Source organism: Streptopelia decaocto, assembly GCF_964273445.1.
Source record: "Streptopelia decaocto genome assembly, chromosome: 8".
NCBI classification, from domain to species: Eukaryota; Metazoa; Chordata; class Aves; order Columbiformes; family Columbidae; genus Streptopelia; species Streptopelia decaocto.
The window spans coordinates 12515489-12533528 of record NC_138662.1 but is presented as its reverse complement, the minus strand read 5'-3'; the positions used below and the strand labels follow the sequence as shown (position 1 = coordinate 12533528).

Sequence of the window (18040 nt, the reverse complement as noted above, 5' to 3'; positions counted from 1 at the left end):
CTAGATCACTTGCTTTGAAGATATCTAACAAAGCTACACAAAATGAGGCAAAAAGGAGGACTTTGCTGCACCTCAGCCCTGAGGTTTTGGGGCAAAACGGGTGCAGACAGCACATGGGCTGCAAACACACTCGAGGGCCACGTCCCACCACGTTGGCCATGGCCACCGGGGTGAGGGAGGTTTGTTGGAGCAACATGGCAATATGAGGACGAAGAGCACTTTGACGTGGCAGCATCAACCACCGCCGCAAACGAAGATGAAAGATAGCCCTGATTAACACGCCATTAAACGAACGTTTAACATCATCATTGGAGACGAAGCCTGATTAATAGGTCAAGAAGGCCTAATCACACTTTGTTGTGGGGAAGGGTGTGTAGTGTGTCTGCGTGAGGCGACGAGAATTGCCAGTCCCTTAAATTAGTCCAATAATGTGAAATTTGTCATACTCTGTGATCACAGCCCAAGTTAAATGTCACCATTCGGCTCATCTGCAGAGAGCGGCTGGGTGTGCACGGAGCACGTCGGCTGCCACGTCCTCCCAGGGCTCCCCCTCCTCTGCTGGGACCCCCTTATCTCCTGCTGCTTTTCCCTCCAGTACAGGAGAAACCCAGAAAAAACTATGCACTGGCTCCGGTTTGCTTTGGCAGCTACTCAGAGACGCATTGCCTCACCACTGACCATAAAAGTGCTTTTCAGCTGTGGTGGAAAACAGCGTATCTGACTGGAAAAGGTATTTCCCAGCTGGCTGTTGCTGGTGGCAGTGAAGTAGGAAGGCATTTTGTGATGTTCCACGATATGGCTGCCAGGGAAGAGAAACAGGATTATTAACACAAAGATGACACAGAACGCGGTGTTTGACGTCCAGCAAAGAGCCAGGCTCGCATGCACTGCTAGGGCAGCATCAGGAGGGGAAGGGCCTGATCCTGCTCCTCAACCAGTGCCAGTTCCTCGGCACAAGCTGCATTTGGCACCTACCCCAGCAGCTCTGCGTCAGCTGGAGGCCACACAGAGTCAGCAGATGACAAACACCATGGTCGGGTCTCTCCCACCTCATGCGTACGACGGGCGTGCCAGCGCCAAGACGTCCTGGTGGTGAAACGCCCAGGTCATCTCTGATGGCTTCTTAGCTCATGAGCTGCCTGGCTGCCTCCTGTGACCTGTGTGGGGACACACTGTCCCCAGAGGAGCCAAAAACCCCACTGGGATTCATTTGGGGACACATTCTCCTTCCTGGAAGGGACTCTCTCACACATTTCAGAGGCACAGAGCACTCCTCACGAAACATCTCACAAGTTCTGACTTAACACCTTCCACCTGAGATTTAGGATAATTTTAATCCCCAAAGTGGGACCTCTCTGGTTTACTGAAGTCTCACTAGTGATTGAAGTGCAATACATGACCAAAGCCAAATCTTATTGTCTATATTTTGATTATTAAAATCTACCAGTCAATACCATTTTGAGACACGTTATAAGAAGCGTGCAAAGATTTCTCCTCCCCTCCCCAAAAAAGTAGTTATCTGGTATAATTTTATGATAGAATATTTTTATAAAATCATTTGTACTAATTTAAGCATTTATCATTATATGCAAAAAGATTTCTTGATGAGAATATTATAGACGGTGCATGTTTTTGACATTAGCATTTTATTTGGATGACTAATCTTGCAGATGTGAAATTTTAATGAATTATTCATGAAAAATCTCTCCTCTGAAATTTCAGTTTGCTGCTAATGCTAGTTATTAAATATCTTACTTTTCTTTACAAAACTTGATGAAGAAAATAAATGTGTGCTTACATGGAAGAAAAGAAGGTGGGTTTTTCCTTTAAAGTTTATCTCAGCATGACTTGGGACTTTGGTCCTCATGGTTTTCTGGACCAAGCGGTTGATCCTACAAACCCCTTTTTGGATACATGCAATCTATGTTGAACCCTTCCTATGGAAGAGCATTCGCAGGACAAAGCCCCAAGCCCCGTCTTTCACGCTTTCCCCTTTGAAGCGGAGTCTGATGAGAAAGCAAATCCCCTCAACTCCCCGTGACCCTACTGGTCAAACGCCGATGGACTTCCTTGGAAAAGCAGATTAAATCTTCGATGACAGTGTCTTCCTCCGAGCATCAACGACCACCCTGTCCAGACCGGCCGTGAAACCGCCAAGAAAACATCTTGAGATTTCATGTGGTTGGGAGGAACGCGAGGAAAGCGATGAGACCATCCACGGACGCGCTGGGACACGGGTGAGACACAACCAGCCGCTCCACGGACCAGCGCGGGGCCCAGCGCCGCAGGGATGCGACACGGGGGTCATTGGGGGTGGGAAACAAGACAAAAACTTGGGACATGGCGACTCGCATTACCAGTGTGAACAACCAGCATTTTTATTGCATTTGAGAATGCTATAATGTCAGTAATTAGTACTGACTACACAACATTTTTTATTGTCTGTATCAACAGACATGGAATGATGGAATTACAGTTGATGTAAGGAATGAGTTTCTTTTATGCCTTATCAAAAAAAAAAAAAAAAATCTTGTTACTGGCAGCACATAGACACGAAGCACCATGCTAACAGTCCGGACTGTACCATTGTCATCAAGGCTTATGGGTAGAAGATACTTTTTTACCTGTTCTGGGCCCATTAAAATGCAGTAATTAACTGCAAATTCACCTCGCAAGGCTAGAATACTAAATGACTTCTGAAACATCTAAAAACTCACTCTGAGTTCATTAACCAAAGGTACCAAAGGATTTCAAAAGTTTAAACACTTTTTTTCTTTTTCCCCATGCTATAATGGAGGTGAGATTATCGGCAACCTGAAAACTGCAATAGTTCAAAATTATTTTTAAAAACTTCATATATATATATATTTATGTAAGTATATATATAAAATATCTAATGATCTTCAACATTTGCAGAACCAGAATCCCTGCGCCGGTGTCTCCCTGGGGCAGGAGCTCCAGGGGGGGGCAGGACCTGCGGCCGGACTCTTGCGAGAGAGAATCAATGAAGGTCACGTTTTGTCTGGTCACTTATTCTACATAAGCCTTGATTTTTCGTTTCACTTCTAGTTGAATGCAGAAACCTAACAGGTTTTACATTTACAAACTTTTTTTCTTTTTTGTGGACAAGGAAGGCTTTGACTCTCATTCCTGACAGCGATTTTACCTGATACATGGTACTACTTTCATAATGTACGCTTTTCTTTGAGAAAAAAAACATGTAACAAATTGTCTTTACATCTTGGCACCTTGTAAAGTTTTTTTGTTGTTGTTTTTTTATACAAAAGTTCAATAGTCTGACACTCCCCGTTATTAATCACTACTTCACTGATAAACTTTGAAAGTGTGACCCTGGAATTCATCATGCAAAATATTTACTGCAGCAGGAGAAAAACAGTTTGTTTTTGTTGTTTTTAAACGACGTTTTCTTTTTCCTTTCAAATCGATGAAGTTTGTTGAAGACAGCCAGAAAAGGCAGTGGGAAGAGAACAGAAGGGGTGGGAAAGTATCAAAAAAACAGCTTAAACACAAAAACTGTACAAAAACGCTTCGATCGATGATAACAGGAGAAGAAAAAAAATCTGTCAACTATGTTACAATTTAAAAGCTGAAAACAAAAAAGTCAGGGATTTTCTCCCACATGTCAGCAAATGTCATCCAATATTCTCAAAGCAAGGATAACTAAATAAAATACATGTGCAGCGTATTCTGCAATTCCATTACATACAGTAGTTTTTTTTTTTCCAAAGCTATTTTTTTAGTATAGTTAATATAAAGCAGTTGCACAAAAAGCAAAAGGTGTTTTGACAAACAGGTCTGCATTTATTCCTTTTGAGGAATGATATCTAAAAAAAGGACCTCTCCACCTTTTTCTCCCTCCCCACCCTCCCCCCGAAAGACAAAGGCTCACACAGACACAGTGGGATATATATGTACAACATAATAAACCCCTCCCTAACGAAGCAACTGGATATCCAAAGGGATACAGAATCAGAATTGTAAAAATCATAGTGAAGTTTGCTTGATGTAAAGCCTGAGATTTTCAGTTGGTTCTTCCGCAAGGCTGCGACACCTGCCAGATATGTTAAAATCTAATTTTTTATTTCTTTTTTCTCTTTTTTTTTTTTAATTTTTTTTTTTTAATTTTTGCTACAGTCTTTAGACTAAGCATGCAAGACATACAACTAAGTGCAACTGAGTGAAATGTATCTTTTATTTACTCATTCCCTAACAGTTTGGACTGAGGTATGCGTACTAACAGTTTCTCATGCTGTTATCTTTACTCATGTCTAGCTACACATGCTGAGAATGAACTAATCTACCGGATTTTTATCCCCTTCTGAATACCGAACTAACCAGCAAACCACTCAGTTTAGAAGCACAGGGCTCAATTCTCATGATCCCTGTCTGGCTACCGCCGGCACGTCACGAAGCTGCCTGGATATAATTTAAATGAACAAAAAAAACGTTTCAAATGACCACAGACTGCCCTTTTTTTCTTTTGTCTTTTGAAACAGAAAGCAGAGTTGAGTTTTAGAAAAGTAACTGCCAATAAAATTTCTTGTACCAAAGCTTATGAGTGGACAGGAGTGTTATTTCCTTATGAAAAATGCTGACCAAAAACTAAACAAAACTGAGCAAATGTGCCAAGATCAACCAAAATTAAAGCGGTCATCCTAGCACAGTCCTGAAACAGAAGTGGCACACAACCTGTAGAACCAAAGACTACCAAATTTTTCTTTTCATTTAATTCTAGAAATACTATTATGTGGTCCAGTTAAACTGTGGGAGCTTTTCTGTTCTCTTCTGTATTTTATTAAACTGTCTCCTTTATCTGATACTCTAATTTTCCGCTAAATAACTGTGTCTTTGCTTTCTCCAGCTCCCTTCTCACACTAGTAACACTGATTCCTAGTTTTAGCCTCAAAAGCCCTCCTCGATTCCTCTTTTACAGACTTTCCTTTTGGTCACTGTAAAGAATTGCAAATAAAAAGTAACAACTTTGGTTCAGACATTTACTTGGCCTTCTAAATTTTCTAGAATAAAGGAGCAGTTTCCCTCTCAGGTTAGCAATAGCCCACATCTTGTCATTTCCCTCTAAATTCTTCAACCTCCTTTGATCAACAATAAGAGGATATTTGGCTTCATAAGATAAAGCATATAACAGAGAACATAATTTACCTTTGTGTAATATCTTTGGTAATTTTAGGAAAAAAAAAAAAGGTACAAAGAAGAATATAAATTAAGCTCTGAAAGGCTTCTTGAAATAATAAAAAAGCTACAGTCCTACATAAATAAATGAGTGACGGAAAAGTGGTTGCAGAATGAAAATGTTTAGGTGTTTGGTGACCGAGGTTTACTGACCTATCGCAACAAATTTTGTATGTCGTGTTTGCTTTGAAGAGCCTTGCCAGTTTTCCCTAACAAGCCCCGGCGTGAATTCCCTCCTCGATCTCCTGTCTCCTACGGCGAGGTTTCCATACTGGCTGGTGTAATATTGCAGAACAATCTTAACTGCAGTACTGGATTTGCACAGCTGAAAATTAACACTTTAGCATTCGTGGGGCTCCGGCCTTATTAACTCCCGTAACAAGTTCAATCTGAAATCTAATTTGTATTCAAACAGATTAATGCCACCAAGCAATCCTGAACTGATGTTTAACCGTGAAACATCACCACGTACAATAACAATTTAACGAAGTCATCTTTCCAACCACTATTTGCAAATGCAAAAAAGAAAAACAAAATCGTAATAATAAATGTATAGGTGCCCATCTCGGTAATCTTAGATATTCCAGAAAGATTTGTTGACCCATCAGAACTTGTGTTAAACAACCGAGAACCTGCCACTGTACTATTCATCCTCTAATAAAAGTGAACTCTGTTGGTGCTGCGTATGTTTCTTTGTGCTGTTCAATTTTGTGGCATTTGCTAATATTCACCGTTGCTGCCAAAAAAGAAATAAAATAAATCAAAAAACCCAAACAACAACAATAAAATGTTAAAAATACTGCTTTGTGGAATGAATCTGTGTTGCTTCCTACAGTGTTTCTATGTTCATCTGTCATTCATTCTCATTCTTGCAGTACTTCGTTCCTCTCTCTCCGCTGGACAACCCTTCCACATGTATAGTGCAGCATTTGGAACCTTTTCAAAAAACAACACCAAAAAAAAGGAGACACCCAAATGGAATGTTTTCCACAGCTAAAGAAAACATGGTGGCATCTGAAGGAAACTGGAATGAATGACAGAAAAAACTACAAACAATTCAATGACATTCAGCTTCGTATAATAAAAACACCTATTAACATTCATCACAAAGTACAGAAAATGTTGAAGCCTCCGAGAGGCCCTGGGCCCAGATGAGGCCTGAGGTCAGAACTTAAAATGGTAGAGAAGACGTGAGGCGGGGGAATAAAAGCAATACATTAAAAAGTTTGGGATAATTTTTTCTTGTAACCCCTCCCCAACACACACGCTCACACGCACACACACAGACCCACACACGTGCACACACAGGCCTTCCCCAGCCCAAATGGAAGCGAAAAAAAAAAAAAAAGAAAAAAAGAAAACAACGAAAAAAATGGAGTAAAGGCAGTGATAATCAACATGCAGTACTGTGCAAATATGTTGTCCATTGGAATCCTTAAAATCTGGGCAAAGACTTGATCTGCAGTTCAGGTGTACATGCTCAGTTTGATGTCCTCAAGTGTCCAAAATTGGCAGGACCCGCAGTCCACAGCTGGCTGCTAAATGCAAGTGAATCAGTTTAGCAAATTTACAACACTGATGTTGACTGTAAGAGAGGAAAATCCCAAGTACCAAACAAGTCCATCCAATGCACAGAGTACAAATTCCTTTTTTCAACAAAAAGTAGAAAAATCAAAAATACTCCCAAATGGGATACTTGATGGCACTAAGAGTTAACATATGTCATAGTTGTCAAAGTGGACTGAGAATCCTCCAGGCTGTACAAATAATGGAGAGATTTCACAGCTAAGTTTGACGTGTTCTTCCAATCTTCATTCTCAGGATGATGTTAGACATACTCATTCTATGTCCTCATTTACAGGTTCATCTTCATAATCTCTGTCGTGATCGAAATCTGGACTGTGGTTGGCTGTTGTCACCAAGGAGAGTGGGCCTTCATTTTCATCTGGATCTAACGGTTCTTCTTTGACATGCACGGGGTGCCTGGGAAAACAAAAACATGGATAATCAGCAAGTTGCTCGTTAAAGAACAGTTTTGACAGCTCGGGTGGTTTGGGGAGAAAGGCGAGGTGGTTCGGGCATTCAGACCCAGCGTGCCAAGCTCCAAGGGTCACCAAGGAGAAGACCCTCAACTTCTGCACCAGCCACAGGCGCCAAGCGAAGGCTGCGCCGGGCAGGCAGCGCTCAGCTTCCCCGGGAAAACACTCTGGGAGGAGCACCTCCATGGGGTTTCCGTCTCGGGACCGAGAGAAAACGCTCTCAGCTGACATATTAAGTTGATTAATACGATCTTTGGATAAATAAGCAGAACAAGCATCCGAACGGCAGAGCAGCAGTTTGTCAGCCCGCCGAGCTGGAGGCTGGGCTAATCATCGCTCGCTGTGTGTGCGGCGTCTCTCGTTAACATGCAGAACCTGTGAGACAACTCTCCAGAGGACGACCCCAAGTGAGGTTCTATCATTAATCAACTTCAAGCAAACACAGCAAAGAGACACCATGATACATGCTTTAAACTCCAAATTAATGCATATTTTTACAAACTGTCAATAAGGGAAGAAAAGCCCTGCCAGGAAACACAAACAGAGAGGAAAAGGCTCGCTCAACACAACAATATGATAAGAAAGCACAGTCCTAATGAGAATAATAACACTGTCAGCTGTAAACAAGGCAGAACATGATCCCCAGCTCATGGTGGGTACAAGGATGTACTAAAGAGATGAGATCTGCCAAATTTCTCATTACAGCACAGCACATGAATAACCCGCAGGGGAATGGGGCTTGGTCATTCAAAACGGGTATGATAACAATTGAAAAATGTTGTTCGTAAATCATATTTACAACAAATCCTATACAAATACAAATTACCTTTTTTTTTTTTTTTGTTCGGCAGCTTTTGAAATGTAAAATAGCCATGTGAGTCAATAGTGTCTCGTTGGTGGGACTTTATAGGAAAGTAGGATTTTATTGACATTACCAAGTATTAATAATGCGATACAGCAATGGAGACCCTGTTTGCTTCCTAAATAATTGATGTTGTAGGCAATCCCTTAAAATAAAGTGTTAATGAGTTCAAGTCCCACTCTGTCTCTCATTGAGTTGATAGCCACCTCCTAGAGTCCTGTTTTTTTCTTCTGTGAGCTGATTTAACCCTTTCATGTGGGCTAAGTGAACACATAATCTGGAGGACTAACCTTCATCGTAAGAACTTTTTCTCTCCTTGCGTAGCTTTGCTTTAAAATGAATGATTTAAAATAGCTGCATTGTATGTTTTGTGTGGATAAGAAGGTCAAAACTGTTTCTACTCTGTCGCACTGACAGACAACAGGAATAGATCACCAAATAAATCACCGAAAATGCAGTCAGCATCCATGCACAAGCCGAAGGTAACCCTGCCTGCTTCCAGTGACCAGGGTGAACCAGTTGCGCCCTTGCACAGTGTGCAAAGCTGAACCGCACCCTACTTATTTATTTTGGCTTGAGCCTGGATCGGTTTAGGAAGCATCTAACTTGCTGACTACAGACATTTCCAATGTGAGCTGTGAATGCCTTTCAAGTCCCTGCATATTTCAACTTCTTGAGTTGTAAAGTGCTAGATCAATACAAAAGTACTAACTGCACCTTCCAACCCACCCAACAAAGGATTGGTGGGGAGAAGCAATGCAGTATCCATGCACGCACACCTTTGCCCTTCAAATTCACTAATACGTGTCTTTATCAACACATCCCTGGAAGCAAAGAGGTTTCTCTGCATGTTGCTTAATTTTTGCAAAAATTACAAGGAAAGAGACACTTCTCATACAATTTTTACTTAAATTAGTGAAAATGGGGAGTTAAATGGGAGGAGACATTTCAAATATCAGAGACCAACAATTAGCATAAGCACGTAAAAGTGGGTCGTCATCTCAGAGGTGTGCATGTGCCAACCGCCCCAGCGGCTCGTGGCCCTAGCGAACGTGAAACCACATTGATTATTTGAAACTAGAAATACTTGTATTATGAATAAGTTGTGGGGCCCCTCACTTGGGAGAAAACATGAAATGAAAACCAGAAGAAAAACGGGGAAACAGCGGCTAGACACAGAGACGGATAAAGCACGTGCTACTCGGCCTTTACGGCAGTGATCTTTTTTACTGCTGTTTTAATTTAAACATCTTGCTTGTTGGCTTTCTGGTTTTGATGCTGCTGCTGGACTTTGTGTTTTTTTTTTGAAAAATAAAAAGGATTATTTTTGAAAACGCAGATGTGAAGTTTTCAAAGGAGAGAGGAGAACACGTCACGTGCAGCAGAGGTGGCCTCGGCACACGGACGGGAGTTTCTCCAAAGGCTGCTCGGGAGCCACATCTCGGTGTCCCAGCACCCCAGCACCCCGCACTTGGCTGAAGGGCACAAGTGAATGGGTGCCAGCAGGTAAGACAGGCACCTGCTGGGCTCGCAACCACATGAAATGCTGTGAAAGCTCCTCCGAAGGTCCCCAAACCTTCCCAACGCAAACTCTGCCCCACTTCTGTTTTTTTTATGAAAGCAGGTGAACCCAGGTGGTTTTAACTGAGTTTCTCTTGGAGGTTTGGTGTGGCTCCCAGAAGTCAAAAAGCCCCAAAACTCCAGGAGTGAAAAGCAAAGCAAGCACTGAGTTAGGAAAAGGGCTGAATGAGCCCAAGCGGGACAAAGCCGGAGAGGGTCACAGAGCCGTGGGGAGGCACGGTCACACCAGCTGCTCACGTGTTGGGAAAACATCAGACAGCGAGCTCACCAAAAACTCCGTCCCTCAAATTAGGAGGCTTATCTGGGTAACACAACCCCCCCGGGGAGAGATCTGCAGGGAAAACAACAACTCCGTCAGTTTTAACCACAAAGCGGCATGTGAGGAGGAAACTTTACTGATTCTGTGATTTTGCTCAAACATTTCAGAGCAAGCGAAATAAATAAGCTTAGATAAGCTCAAAGGCAAACAGAGACGTACCTATCTCTCAAGTAGTCTGAATCTCTATTTACCACCTCACCAAAACCCCAAACTGGGGAAGAAAAACTTCCCCTAGAGACTAAATAATTCGGTCTCTAAATTACAGAAAAGGTAAGTGCTGGGCTGGGTAAAAAGAAAAAGAAGAGAGGTGGGGAAGGAAAAAAAAAGAAATGTTTTCTCATTTCTTTTATGTAGTAGCAGAATTTCAGCCCATTCCTTTCAAGTAGATGCCTAAGACTCCAGAAGGGGTTAACAATAAATAACCTTGCTGAACATAGATTCCCCTTCTTTTCACATCTGAGTAATTCTTTTGTTTGTCCACTCTGGGAACAGAGGAGTTTTTAATAAAGCTGACTGTTGTTTAAAGCCACTGAGTTCTGGTGGTGCACACAGCATGGAGTAGTTTGCTTTGTGGCTACCTTTGGAGCATATCAGGATGAAAGTGTTATGTCCCCAAGCTGTAATTATGCGACTACTTTCTAGTGTTTCAAAAGGAGGGAGAGAGAAGGGAAAAAAAAAAACCCTAGCCGTGGTTCAATGTGTCATAAAAAGGAAACGAATGAGCGGTAATAAGACTTCAGCTAAAGTGTTAGACTTCTTAGCTGTCATGTTAACAAGGTCCTTTAAACCTTACAATAAAGTTTAAAGCTTGATTTACTCTAATATACTGAAATTGTTTAAAAAATAATTTGCATTATGACAAGGAAATCTGTCCTGAGAAGAAAAGAAACAATTGAAAATGTCATTACCAAAGCAGGCTTACCGAGAATGAGAGTTTACACAGCGTCTGGAAATCTGCTGTTGACTTGTGATTTTATTTAGTAAACAGGGTAAACCCCGCCACATGTGAATGGTGTTCTGGCTTTAGATCCCTCCAAACTACTTAGAAACAACATTTTAATGGGGAAGCTCAGAGGCTGGTATTGGAACATCACCCGGCCACATTTTACTTAAGCAAAAAGAAACGTTCAGCAGAGAACACATATATTATCAATTCTGAGAAAATGAAAACACTCAGGAAACAATCATTTCCATATTACAACAGAAAATTGGATTTTCTGGTGAATAATGAAAATGAGGCATCCCTCCCCCCGTGCTCCTCTCTCTCCAGTATTTGTTCTGTGCCCCTCACCTTGGTATCAATGTGCTAAGAGATGATTATTAAGTGCAAGAAAGGCCACGGCTATGCACAGTTCTGGAAGATGTCCTACCCTATTTAACTCGGTTATTTTCCCTTCCTCTCAGTCTCTTCAAAGCAAACGAAACCTTAGGTGAAATGAGAAGTGCATGAACTACACTAGCCTTCAACTTGCAAAAAAATAATAACTTGGATTAACGCAACATCATAAACGTTCATCCCTGTCTGTTAGGCCAGGAGAAACCCTTGGGAGAAGTCTTGTTTCTGGAGAAAAGCCACATCCCTCCACTCCTCCTTCACGCCGGCCCTTCGTGGTCACGGGCAGAGGATAACGAATTGTGACTAAAACTGCCTCAAGATGAATCCGTTTGTAAAAGACAGAAAGTGTGTCATGCAATGCTACTTTGCGAGGGATAATTAATACTGCACAAACAATCACTGGAAAAGCTAAACACATTATTTGAATGTTTTGAAGTAAATGGTAAAAGACAATGTTTAAATTAATTATTAATTAAAAATGAATGTTGCCATCTTTAAAGATTTTTTTTTCAAAGCACTTTGTGCACTGATTTAAAACGCTGCAATATCAAAGTATCCAGAGCCTCAGATTCCTTCATGCCCCCTCCCCTCTGACAACACATTATGCAGGTGGGAAACTTTTTTGCCATTAAATGCTAATTAGTTTCACAACTAATTACTATCGTGGTATTAGGTTAATGTTTTTTCTACTTTTTGATTTAGACTTACTTTTGTAAATCCCTTATTCAAATTACTTTGAAGTAAAAGACTACAAATTAGTTCTCTTTTTAATGCGTAATGTGAGCTGTGGCAAGTCAGCCAGCAATTTCACAGCCGGTTTTAAGGAACAGGCGGCCGACCGGCAGCACGGCTCTCGCCCGCCGCCCCTCGCACAGGTAGCCAACCCCTCTGCGGAGTTTGGGGAGAAATACAAGCCTTATAAACTCCGGCTTCCTCGCCAGCCGCCAATTACTCAGTATGTAATTTGAGGGGAGGGGGGATTTTACAGCTTTGCAAACTCACTCCGTCACCCCATAAATACCGAACACGCCCATCGGGGCATCACACCCTTCCTGCCTTACCCTGTCCTGCGCCAGCTCGCGGCCCGGGTGCCACTCACGTTGAGCAGGGACAGCGATCCCCCATTACTTCACGCGGTTATATATGCACTCATTATACTGCCGTCTGTTGCTATAATGCTCGTATTAATTTTCCTTTTGATATTTTAAGAGCAATCTATAAATCACGCAGACCTTCACATGTGCCACTGTTAATGCTTAGCAAGACCATTGTGCATCGAGTGTTTTTTTTAGACCCGCCAAACAAGCCCATTTGCCAGGTTTGCCCCACCGGCCCTGCTTGTTGTGTGGACCAAAGGGGAGAGAAATCACATTTTTTTCCTCCAAGAAACGCAGTTTGCAAGGTTTAAAGAAGAGAATTGCAAATGAGTTAACAATTTTACAGCTCTGTGTGATTGCTGGACTGCATTGAGCGGGCAGGTTTTAGAAGTGGAAGTTGGTAAACGGCCCTTCAATGCTTTCATCAACCTAAGCATGTCCCCAAATGGAGATGTCTGCTCTTGCTGCTCCATCCACGAACCACAGGAACAACCACGAAGGCCTGCAGAGCCACACCTGAGCAGACGGTGAGACAACGCCGAAAGTCACGCACGTACTTACATCGCTTGCATAGGGGAACGTCCTGGACTACTGTCACTCCCGTTACTGTTCGTATGCTCCATTGCACCATTAAGCTCTTCCCTCATCACGTTGGCTAAATTGCCCAGAGTGGGATTTCCCATGGAAGCAGTAGTGTATAGAGGTATACTGTTCTCAGCCATTGAAGCCTGCCAAGGACACAAACAAATACATGAAGAGCCATGACTAACTTTTTTATACTTCACACAACACGCTCGCTTCCAAAACATTCTCCACATTTACTTTATTTGCAATTACCATTTATTTTTAAATATTGTGCTTTCTGATAGGTATTGCCCTGATTCCACCAAGGGAAATTTAACATCATTTACATCTGGGTTTAAGTTCTCATAGCTGTATTGGCTTGTGAGAGAACAGAGCCTTTCATTCTCTATCTGGAATTACACCCCCTGGAAAAAATAAAACATCCTTTTCCTATTTTCATTTTGCAAAATTATGTTTGGGGCTTTGGGGTTTTTTTAGGTCTGGGTTTGGGTTTTGTTTTTAACAAAATGGGGGAAAAAAATTAGAAATCGCTTGGCTGACAACTCGTTCCTACCAGGGCAAATGGGCACCAAGCAGGAGGACAGCATCACTGAGTCTGTTTTTTCTGGTGACACAAGCGTGAAGCTGCGGGTAGCACCAAGAGCATCAGTCTGAGTTGCACTGATCTACCTGAGAGCTGAACCAGTCCGTATGAAATTTTTTAAGCCTCAGCAACTCAGCTCTTACAGATCTGACCGTTTTATTTCAATTTTTCCGTGTTCTAAAGAAACACCATGCAGAGGCACACTGGAGTTAACTTTCTAAATGGAAATCTTTGTAGGAAGAGAATGAACTGTTAAATATTTTCTTTCTGATTCCCACCGTTCTGCCTGCTAATATTTACTGTGTGTCAGCATTAGCTCATGTTGACGGCACAGTCCTGTGCCCGGCGCGGCAGCGGTGGGAGCCAGAAGGCCCGAGCCCCGGAGGAGCCCTGGACGAGCCCAGCGTTTGGTGGGGATGGGCTTCCAGAGGCCGTCGTGCCCAGGGACTGGAAGGACATTTAACCATTTCACCCATCCCAGTGTGACATCACCCACAGTGCTCCGAGCCGTGTCAGCGATGCAGAGCCACAGACGCTGGCTCGGCAGCACTCGACCTGCTCCGGGGGCAGGTCAGCCGGCGGCGGAGCCAAAAAAATCCATCAGACTCCAGGTCTGCATGATGCAAACTCAGCCCATGGCGGGGGAATTAATGCGAAAGTACTTCCCCACCAAAAGCTCTCGCCTGCCCCTAGTTCATGGGACAAAACTCCTTGCTTGTTGCCATCCTGGCCAGCAGAGTTGTTCCCAGGCAAGTGCAGCCAGAAACCCGGCCGGGGCAGATGGGGTGGGAAGGGGGGGCACGACCAGCCCTGAGTGCAGCATCTTCAGGAGCACAGCCCCTTTTATTCTTCCTTACACTGACCTCTCTGTGTGCAGCCCTATGTGTCACACGTGATTACAAAAGCCATTCTAACAGGGAGGATTATTTTTATCTTCTTGATTCAACAACCGGCAAACTCATTGTGATTAGGGGATGCAAAGAATGGTTCACATTTCCTGCACTTGGCAAAATAATGACTCAAGTTCTTCACCCATAGTGATAACTTGTAATTGCAGTAAAGCAATTTACTGGGGGAGAGGTGGGACATGAGGAGTATCTGCTATAAAGATAATAATAGGGGAGGGGGTTGTTTTGGAAGCCCCCAATGACCCGCTGGGAAAAAAAGAGCTGGAGTCCCTGTAACTTACACACATGGAGTGGGCAGAGAGCGGCTGCTTCTCCCTGGTCGTGAGGGAAAACAGATGGAGGAGACATCAGAGGGGTTGGGGTGAAGGAGATGGGTGGCTCTGTCACCCCAGGAAAGGAAAACCCAGCCTGGCAACCTGGCAGCACACAGAACACCAAGCTGTCCGCCGGCCCCTGCGCTCACGGAGATGTGCAAAGAGCCAGTCTGTGCAGACATCCACAAAAGCCCAGGGAGCGTTGCTCGTTGATTATTAATTAGACTGAATGCAGGCACGGGCAGGTAAAGCAGCCTTGTGTCCTGGGAGGAAGGTTATTGCCCAAGGGAGGTCTGAACTGGCCACACAGCACTGGCCACTCACACGAATTCGCCTGAAGCCCTGGCACAGCACCCGAGCACCCGCTGGGATTTTGCCTCCCAAGTCCAACACGTGGGAGAGTAGCAAGGAACCTGCCAGTGTATTTTCACCCTAAATGAGGACCTGTCTCAGTGCACTGATTATCGCTCACCCCCATTTATTAGAGTGGCCACAGCAATTGCAAATCTGGCCCAGGCTCCCCTCTTCAGGTCAGCTCACCCGATGCTACGGGGGAGCACAAGTATGTGCCACTTCCAGGAAAAGTGGGAAATGGAAACAGTTTGCAGGTTATCATGAAAGACAAGAATGGATGGAGATGACGACAATGACACGTGTTTCAGAAATAAAACACGAACAGTTCCATATGATAAGCATATTAATTGAAATTAGTCACATAGTTAACAATGTGAAGAAATGCAGGATCATTTCATTTTTGCCTTTCAGCGTCATGAATGTAAAATGTGCTTGCAATCTTAATACTATTCAAGAGACAAAGCAGTCTTTAAAAATCACACTTCACAAGACTCAAGGGAAAACAAGTTACTAATGAATAGTATTTACAGTTGCTTCCTTTAAACATGCTTTCATTTGCTTTTCAGAAGTTACTGCATAAACTCAAATAATTAGAAGAAATGCAGAACATTGCTTTTCTCCTAATAATGTGTTCTGAAAAGCCAAGTCTGCTCAACCTTCCACAAAATGCAGTTGCCCAAGCAAATATCCATGGCCACCAATGAACTTCTCAAGATGCAAATCTCGGCACACAACCAGGGTGGTGGTGCCTCCTGGATGAATTCACACTATATGGAACAGGCGTGAACCCCCACACAAGCTCATAGCCCCCTGCAAATTCGGAGCACAGTAATGAATTTGGAGCTTTGGTTCATATAGCAAATACCGACTTCACCAGGAGCTTTTGAAATAGACTCAGGAATTCTCAGAGAGGGAAAAAAACACCAGTCCAATATAGAGCACATGAAAAAGGGCTGGAGACGTGCACACTTTTAGGCTGCAAGTTATTAATTGTGCACTGACACTTTGTGTATTTCTACATTATGAAAAAACAGAATTTTTGTCTTACAATTACAGTACAGTTTAAACCAATAAAAATGATTTTTTTTTTCCCTATATGAATTGCGACACTTATTTTTTACCAACAATAGGAAGATATGCAAAAATAGCCCTTAAAAGAAAAGGGGGAAAAATGATCTGCTTTCTCTTTAAACCCATGAACAATAGAAGGTCACGTGCCGCAGTATCCTATCATTCAGCACATTAATAGCTGTGCTAGAGTAATTACACTTGTGGTATTTTTGCCTCAAGTGAAATTCTGAAATAAGAGGATGGAAATTATGATACTGCTGATAAATATTAATAAGTGAACTTTTAATTTTTTTGCCACAATATTCAAAATGCTAAGCATCTAGCTAATGCTGAAGCAGCCTGATATGTGTTTGCCTCCAGGGACTATGATGCTTTATGCACTTAAGAAAAAAGTTTAACGGAATTAAAATTTAATATCTAATTAGAGCAAGGCTAATATATTTTGAAATGACTGGGGAAGACACACGCCTCTGTTGCATATTTGCTACAGTCATTAATCTTACCTGTAAAGCAGCATTGAGAGGTGTGCAGTAGGTGTGGCTGGTCTGTATATTTTTAATAAGAGAAGGGTTACTGCATAAGAAAAACATAAAAAGGAGAGTTAAATGCAACCAACTTCTGTGCGAGTGTTTCAAGCATGTAATGCTTCCTCCCACATCAGAAAACTAGAGCTGAGACTGTTTTTCCACACAAGTCCTCTTTCATTTCTCTTTTTCTTTTTGATCTAAAGAAAATATCTGAGTTTTAGGCTACAGTTATCGTATTTGCCTTTACTAAATAAGGAACATCATTATCTCTTGACGTTACCTCGCCATGTGTTCTATACCCTGCCTCAGTAGCATGTCTTGGCATCTCTGCTCATTTTAGCTGCGTTCAGGAAAAATTCTCCAATATTCGTTGCATCTGGGAGCCAGTTACCATGTAAAGATCCATCGTGAGGAGGTTATAATCAAGTGCACCATGGGCCGTTTTAAATACGTCATGCAAATTATTCTCCAGGTCACTGGCAGCAGAGGCCCTTGCAATGCAGCAGAGGGACCGCGATGAGGGAGGATTTGAGCCGAGCTCTTTCCTGCCAGGTGAACAGTGAGTGATGCTGACGAGGGGCTGCCCAGCCATCGCCCCAAAGGGTTTGGGGTTGCGGGCACGGAGGCACAACATCAGGTCCTGCTGCACCGCTGTGGTATGGGCCATGCAGAACAACACGCTGCCCTAAAGGCCGTTTTAATAAAAAGTTGTTCTGGTGTGCTCTTTCGGACCCTTACGTTAGTCATCTTAAGTTTACATAAGGAGCCGGGATTTGAGGAAAATGAACACCAAGCATATCTGCTCTCTCTTTAGCAGGCATCTAAATACCACTGGCTCCACTGGAGGGGGAAAAAGAAATAAAATAATAATTGAATGCAAACTAGATAAAAAGTGCCAATGCAAAAAATCTTGAAAAAGTTTTATCACCCACTGGGTATCTTTTTCTTTATATATATTTTTTTCATGTGGGAGTAAATCACGGTGAGAAGAGTCTTAACTGAGCCTCTCCCAGAGGGACCAGCAAGGATCAGTTGTCCTGGAGAGATGGCCTTCGAGTAAAGGTCAAAGAAAATTGCTTTGGGAACCTCAGGAATATTTGTGCGCGGTTGTTGTAGACACAGGATGGCCTGTTGATTACGATCTTCACAGCTCGTCTCACTGCACTTTCAAACTTTTCAAAGTTAATTCAGCATTTTTGTCTTATAAGCACCTTACTCTATTTCTGATTAAGAGTTGCAAAACAAGGCATACA

The 18040-nt window shown here is 42.7% G+C and overlaps 1 protein-coding gene across 12 annotated transcripts in view; it reads right to left on the bottom strand.

Annotated features, from left to right (window-relative positions):
* Positions 1–2353: 2353 nt before the first annotated feature.
* Positions 2354–18040, bottom strand: part of FOXP1 (forkhead box P1) — a 383067-nt gene continuing 367380 nt past the window's right edge. For all 12 annotated transcript variants that reach the window (XM_082060432.1, XM_082060427.1, XM_082060438.1 and 9 more), the window contains 3 exons: positions 16764–16833; positions 13007–13173; positions 2354–7194 (listed from right to left, as the gene is read on the bottom strand). In XM_082060432.1, the coding sequence (XP_081916558.1) occupies positions 7050–7194; positions 13007–13173; positions 16764–16833 (382 nt within the window). In that variant the 3' untranslated portion in view covers positions 2354–7049. The remainder of the gene's footprint in view (positions 7195–13006; positions 13174–16763; positions 16834–18040) is intronic.